The following is a 7,597-nucleotide window of genomic DNA, read 5'->3' on the forward strand; positions in this document are numbered from 1 at the left end:
GCTAGGTTCGGCGGAGCCTGCTAACAATAATCCACCTCACCCTCCTAATGCTAGCACCGCAGTGCTCGTTGGACATGAAGGGGAGCCATTTCATGGTCCCCTTCTGTGCAGCCCTCATGGCCTTCTTCGCGTCACTGCGGTTCTTGGAATTCCTCTTTCTTGTGGTGACCATCCTTCCCGCCACCTCCGCCGCCACCTGGGCCACAAGGGAAGCCACAGGTGCCTCGTTGACCGGCACATCGATCCCCGACGTCTAGGACTCAACAATGGGTTACAAATTTGGCACTTGTGAGGGGATCTGCGACACCCCCATGCAGACCAGGGCCTAGTTGAAGTCGTCGCAAAAGGATTCCTACACAATAACCAGATATCACAGATGAATAAGCACACAGATCATAACCTACAGCATTGGTGAACTAAATATGTACTACCGAGTTAATGAACAAAAAGTTAACCTAACTAAGATCATACAAGACATGGCAAATGGCAGGGCGGAAAACGTGATGAATCAGTACATTTGGGGTAGAAATGGCAGAGCAACGATGGACAAGGAAAGATCATGTCAAACCATAAAACAAAAATCCTAGCCATATCTGCCAAACCCTATCAAGATCTAACTTTGGCCGATGTTGTGGTTGCTTACATCCATCGTCGAAGGTTAACGTGAACTCGTCGAAGAAGAGGATGACTCTGAACCGCCGCCATCGTCACCGACCGGGGATCTATGTGCCGCTTACCTTCTCGGAGACCGGAGGTGGAGCTCGATATGAGGGGGTAATGGTGGATTCGAGCCGAGCGGTGAGTGTGGGGGTACAAATAGAGGAGGGTGCTCGGTGGGAGGTGATAGAATCTTTCCTGTCCCCCTTTTCTCTTATCGCCACTACGCGCTCGAGCTTGCGCCATCTCCATCCTCATCCATGCTCGTGCAGGGAAAATTTCCCTTTTGCAACAGCGGAGCGCGAGATGAGGGTGGCTCGCTGGAAACAGGTGAATCATCAGTTCCTCCCGAGCCAAGCCTAGAGGTGCTTCTAGAACCGGTTCAACCATAACGCAGAGACCTTCTGGGAAACCAAACGACCCAATTTCTACTACACTAATGCGGGCCAAATCAAATGTGACCTACCAAACGCGTACTAACAGCTGAAGATGTAATATAAATATTATCAAACATCACATTAGCCAAAAAAAAATCAGATCCAGCGGGTGATGTAGATGTAAAAAACAATCTAAATTATTTACATCGCGGTGTAAATTTTGTAAGGGCACGTACAATAGGGTGATGTCAGCCTTCCCTTACGTTTGCCACGTCAAATTTTTGCTTAGTTGGAGGAGAGAGAATGAAGGGAGTGAAGGTTGTCTTTCCTTAGCTAAGGAATGATCTCTTATGAAATAAGAGAAGGCTATTTTCCCAATTGTACGACTTGTATTCCCTTAGTCACATAATTTTCTACTAAAAATAATTAATTATCATTTATTGCAAGGAATGACAATAAGAGATAATGCATTGTACTGATTATATTTATCATCCTCTCGAGATGACATGGACTGCTAAGAGATGACGTGTCTTCCCTACCATTGTATATGCCCTAACGGGCCCTGCAAGAGGTAATTATCGTAAAAAAAGGTTGCGTGCGAGCTCCAACCGCCACCCTCCTCCTCCTGGGCGCATACTCCTCCACCGCGCCCGCAAAACCCGGGCTAAATCCAGCCCACCGCCACGGGGAATTGACATGTCGTCGCCTACTGGCCCCAACCCCAACTTGCCCGACTCGTCCCACAGCTTGAGATGGCCGAAAACACCATGCAGCCATCGTAAAAATCCACCGCCCGCCGCCATGGGGAATTGACATGTCATCGCTCCCCCGTCGCCTGCTGGCCCCAGCCCCATCTTGCCCGACTCGTCCCACAACTTGAGATGGCCGAAAACACCATGCAGCCATCGTGAAAATCCACCGCCAACCGGCCCAATTCCGGCTCGCGCGGTGGTGTGCGGGGCCACAAAATACCGGGCATCTTCGATCTGCCATCCGAGAGCTCCCGCACAGCCGAGTCCAGCCGGAGTCAACGGGTCACTGACCGGCTCCACCTCGCGCCCACCAGGCATCCCACCGTTGCCCACTAGCCCCGCCTCGCCCGTCGTGCGTCGACGCATTTGAGGACACATTTGAGGCTACCGTCTGGCTATAGCTCCTCTACCGCCGTCGTGGACGCGGATACCTACCGCCGTCCGCCGGAGCTGCGCGTTGCCCAGCCGGTGTTTGATACTTTGTCAAAGGGGTTAAAATTTTCTCTTTTTCGCAACATTTTTTTCCTTAATTGTGTTGTGTTGTTTTAATTCTAGATTGATACATCCATTTGGCAAATGTAGATGAGTTCGAGCTAAGAGTTCGAACCCCTATGACTGTGACTTCTGATGAGGAGTTGGTTCTTACATTGTGATGAATATACCCAAACATCTTCAGAAGAATCTCATAGAGGAGCGGTGGACATGATTTAGACAACAAAGGAGGTGGACATGGTTTGGGCAACAAAGAAGTGGTGGTCGTCATTGAATTGTTTGATGAACTACGTGTTTCTTGATAAACTGTTAGTGTTTGTAATAAACTACACAGGTTTGAGTTGATTTGTATGCAACTTAGTGATGAACTATTTGTGTAATAATAATTAACTATTTGTGTGATGTGATATTAGTACTCCCTTCATTTCCAAAATATAAGGTGTATAGTTTTTGGTACGAAAATTAAAGAACGTACATGAAAGAAACATTACAAAAGTTTTGGACAAGATTACCCCAGACTAATTAACATGAGAAAATATAGGTGTGTGCATGATATACGGAAATGTAATCAACATGCTAACAAAATTATCCACGAAGTTGTGCAATGCAAAATCATTTAGGCATGAATTCCATACCTTATATTTTGGAACTTTTTCTCAAAAAACTTATATCAGGGAACGGAGGGAGTACTATTTGAAATTTATTTGTGTTTTCAAATCATTTAGGTATGAATTTCATCCATATGTTTTGTAATTGTAAAATATACATCACCTACTATGATGTATTTCACCACCCTAGAGGAGCACAGTTAGAGCAGATATGATGTATTTTACATCTGACAAAAAAATTAATGTGATAGAAAATCTGAAAATAATTGCTTCATCATATGCTCTTACAGTGGCTGGGGCAAAGGCAAAAGGGAGCAAGCGGTGCGGGGGGAGGTAGACAATAGCATGGGCTATGCCACCATACCATTAGAACTCAATCAAAGCATGGCATATGCATCTCAAAAAAAAGCATGGCATATGCACGAGATATTAGCTCATTTGGACTATAGTTCTGTTCATGCACAAACGCTCGCCCTCCCCCCAACGATTACTTTTTCCAGCGGGTGGCAACCCATGGATACCACTACTCTTACCAATGGTCACCTATAATCAAGTGTGTGAAGGGGATGAAAATTTATACGGAGTACTATTCATTCTAATGTGACCATGATTAAGTACTATATTCTAGTTTCTAGACAATACAAGCTGGCCAGCTTCAACTCTCAGTTCACAGAAAGATCTAATTGTTGGCATGTGATGGCTTTGAGATAGTAGCGACGTCCAATCCTGGAGGAATAAAAACGGCATCATCCCATTCTGAGGAGGAGCTATCCTGCAAGCATATATCATTGATTTTGGTAACTTCATACTATGACACTTGGGAAACCACATGAAGCATGGCAGAAGGCGATGTACGAATATTAAATGGCTTCTACATGCAAGATAACCGATGGAAATGGAACCAGTAATGATATGACATAGAGAAACGGTCCACATATCTAATAAAACTAGTCCAGCAATGTGATCACATGATATTACAAGTTTTCAAATCAACTTGGTGCCTAAAATAAAGTTGATTGCATGTGTGCACTACAATAGGTTATTGCATATTATGCGTCATTTGTTATTTTCTAGTCTAAGACTACACTCCAAGGCTATTTGCTCTGGCCATTCCATCTGAACAAGGATATGGTAAATAATGGATTTGTTTACCTTCATAGATCTGATGATATCTTCCAAAGAAGAGACCTGGAAAAGAGAGTAAGTCAACAAATGGGAAGTAAAAATAATCTGTCACTTTAACCAAACAAATAAATGTAACACCTGTGTTTCACCAATCCTAATAACTGGGTTGGGCTTTTGCTGGTCACGAGATGCTCGGTGCAGTGAGTTGTCCAAATCCTCCTGGACATGCATAATAAAAAATTCAAAGTATGAAACTATGATAATCATTGATCAAGGTTGGGGAAACGAGATGCATAAAAAATTGAAAGGAATAAAACATGATGACCAAGGTTGGGGAAACATATGATAATCCTGACCTTTCTGAAGAAAACTGGACGATATCTCTTGTTATCACTCATCAGGACAAGGCTCCTTGACTGAAAAATAGGTCGATGAGTGGCTTAATTATCATAAAAAGGTGTTGCTTATTCGATTTAAGATGTGACTGGTAGTTCCGGATTACAGATTAAAATCAATCACCAAGCTAATAACCTGATGCAGTAAGGCACATAAGCAGAGTTGGAATAATCCGAAAATGATCTGTGGAGCTGATTGTCGATGTTGTGGCAGATGTCGGTGGGTGAATGAGGGTGGCTCGTGACTAGCAGGATACTGGTCTACCTCCAAGAAGATGAAATGCGTGTGGTGGAGCAGGATAAAATTATCCATGGTGATGACGAAGGATACCAAGGTGATGGCAAAAGGGGTACAGGGTGATGCACGGAAGTCACAAAGGAGAACTATTTTAATGTTCCATAGGGGCGGTGAGACATCTAAATGAACCAAGTTGCTATTGGCATGCTCTCATTTTTTCACCACTGTTCTTAAATATTTAGTTATCCACCATTTTTTTTCTTCCCTACTCGCACAGCACAGGCACCTAATTAGTTAAGCACAAGCTTAGGTATAACATAACTTTTTTTGTACTATCTGCATAGTGCGTTTCAAAATAGGGGCCAATGATACAGCTTTCTGGACCTGTCATCTCAAAATAATTGTCCATTGAAGAAATCAAGAGTTCAGATATCATCATTTGTGCACCCTCACGGCCTTAGCCCTACTATTGGTTAGTTCAAACCTCGAAATTCGTCTTAATAGGGGTACATATGGTCCCAACACCATTAACCATTGCTCCTTCTGTAGTTATGTTGGTTTTTTCTGACATGATATGTTATCCAAATTAAACTTTAAGCATTACATTCTTCTACAACATATTTAGTAACAACAAAATTATGTCACTAATGACTAAACCTACATATTACTTCAGAAAATTATAGACATTAAATCTCGATATCCATGTCTGTACCTAACAAGAATCAATAAACAAAGTACTTAAGTTTGTGCAGCCTTGGTTTATGCACATAAGGTAGTTGGACAACTAATTTGAACAAGAAGTACTTGTTCACTATTAGTTTGATGTACAACTCACAAATTTTGCAACATATATAAATTAAAATCATAACAGCTAGATGCAGATATTCAAACCTGGAAGACAGGAACTCCTGGAAATCCCTCGTTAAAATATTGCCCTTCGTCTTGCATCAACTGCAAGATAGTAATACAAAGCTGCTAATTCTTGCATGAGGGGCTAAATATCATCACGTAAGAAATTCACCAACATACAAGGGTGTATTAGCCCTGATGTGTTATAAAAAAGATTGTGCATATCATCACGTAAGAAATTCACCAACACACAAGGGTGTATCAGCCCTGATGTGTTATAAAAAAGATTGTGCACCAGTGCATATGGTGTCCAAGTAGAAATGGAAAAATAGAAGAACAAAGTGCTCCAGTCTACTTAGGCGATGCCAGATGAACACACAGCCACTTCACAACCTCCTCAATCATCAATAACTGATAAAATGTTATTATATCTAATAATGAGCCATATATTCTTAATTTTTCTACACTACCTATCACATTAGTCTTGCAGCATGAAGCCGCACAGATGGAATTAAATAAAGAGTAACCCTTCACATTGTTTCACGATGTTGTCTTGAAATAAGAAATCCATTGTCATTTTGTTTAGGTGAGAAAGTGGCCAATTCGACCACTCCAGTAAAGATACATAATATTACTCAAGGTTGCAGACCAAATGATGGGTCATCAATATGTACAGAATGTTGAACCAGTAAACATGCCGTTTTAGCCCAGATATTCAACTTAGACGTACTGAAACTGGTCTAAATTTGATCTGTCGTTTAATATGCTAGAGCAAATAAGATATTTGAAGCCAACAACAAAAATGATCTTCCAAGACTGATATTCAGTTGAATATAAGGACCAGGCCACCTCTCCAGTTGAATATTGCAAAACAACTAATGTAACAGGTGTACAAGTTGCCCCAAGCAACTTATGCGAATATTTGTCTGGACATCTGATAGAAAACGGATCAATAGGAGCAAATGTGGCGTGTTAAGCTGGATTAATGTTGCATCTCGGCACACTTCAATTTTCAATCAAATTATTAAATTGGGGGTACTGAAATGTATCTCTTGCTACAGTTAACCTGTTGCAAACAGTGAACAATCGAATGCAATGAAAAATGGAATTGCAGATGGTTGTTTTGCTTGGTATATACATAAACAGAAAGCTATAACAAGAAAACTGGTTATACTGCCAAATATAGGGCAGATTTATGTATAATGACAAAAGTTCATGTGACCAAACAGATACCGGCTGCGATCTTCTAACACTCCAGCCAAGTGTATCATCTTGGGTCAACCAAAGATTTTGCATTATTACGTAAGTGAAATATATGATTGACAAACATTGGTAAAAATACGAAGTTTGCTCGTAAAATCACACTGACTGCCATGTAAGTATTTCAAAAGAGTGGTACCTTAATTGCATTAGCCACCTGAGAAGAATCGGGGAGAAATCGAAATGCCACACCATCCGACTTCAGTTGGATAACCTGAAAACAAAATTGGATCGCGTGTAAAATAAATAAGATGCTCTAAAATGTGTATACGCAGAAGGTAGTGCAGACGCAGGAATGCATTTATAAATACTATATAAATTTTGCACCCTCGACAGATATGACTGCCCACTGAGACACCACCACTTCTCCAAATTCAGTAGACACGCCAAGTGAACAAGATGCAACAAGTTCGAAGCTGACCTTGTTGAGCGCAACAGGCACCACCGTGGAGCCAGCGCGCATGTCGCCGTCCATCTGCGCCAGGAGCATGTCTGCGTCCTCCCTCCGGAAGCAGAGCATCCCAAGCGCCGGCGGCGGCGTCGCGCTTCCGCCCCCGCGGGTCTTGGACACGAGCACGAACTCCTGGGAGGAGTTTGCGAGAGCGTAGACGGGCACCCCGGCGAGACGGTCCTCTATCTCGTTAGCTGGCAGAGCCGCCGCGGACGCCGCCGCCGGCGGCGAGGAGAGGGACGGGATGTGCCGTGGGAAGGGGAGGGAGGAGAGGAAGGAGGTGAGGTGGGTCTGGATGGGGAGGAACGGGTTGTGGGCGCTGGTGCTAGGGTTTGGGGTGGATGTGGAGGCGGGGTTCTTGAGCCATGGGAAATTGAAAGGCATTGTTGTTGC

The 7,597-nt window shown here is 43.1% G+C and overlaps 1 protein-coding gene across 1 annotated transcript; it reads right to left on the reverse strand.

The window, feature by feature from the left end:
- Positions 1 to 3,302: 3,302 nt before the first annotated feature.
- Positions 3,303 to 7,597, reverse strand: LOC124661515 (protein TIC 22-like, chloroplastic). Its single transcript, XM_047199413.1, has 7 exons — positions 7,175 to 7,597; positions 6,893 to 6,967; positions 5,536 to 5,595; positions 4,368 to 4,427; positions 4,150 to 4,230; positions 4,039 to 4,074; positions 3,303 to 3,658 (listed from the first exon to the last, which is right to left on the reverse strand). The coding sequence occupies exons 1-7, from the start codon at positions 7,586 to 7,588 to the stop codon at positions 3,566 to 3,568; spliced, it is 819 nt and encodes a 272-aa protein (XP_047055369.1). The 5' UTR covers positions 7,589 to 7,597; the 3' UTR covers positions 3,303 to 3,565.

Source organism: Lolium rigidum, chromosome 1 (genome assembly GCF_022539505.1).
Source record: "Lolium rigidum isolate FL_2022 chromosome 1, APGP_CSIRO_Lrig_0.1, whole genome shotgun sequence".
NCBI lineage: Eukaryota > Viridiplantae > Streptophyta > Magnoliopsida > Poales > Poaceae > Lolium > Lolium rigidum.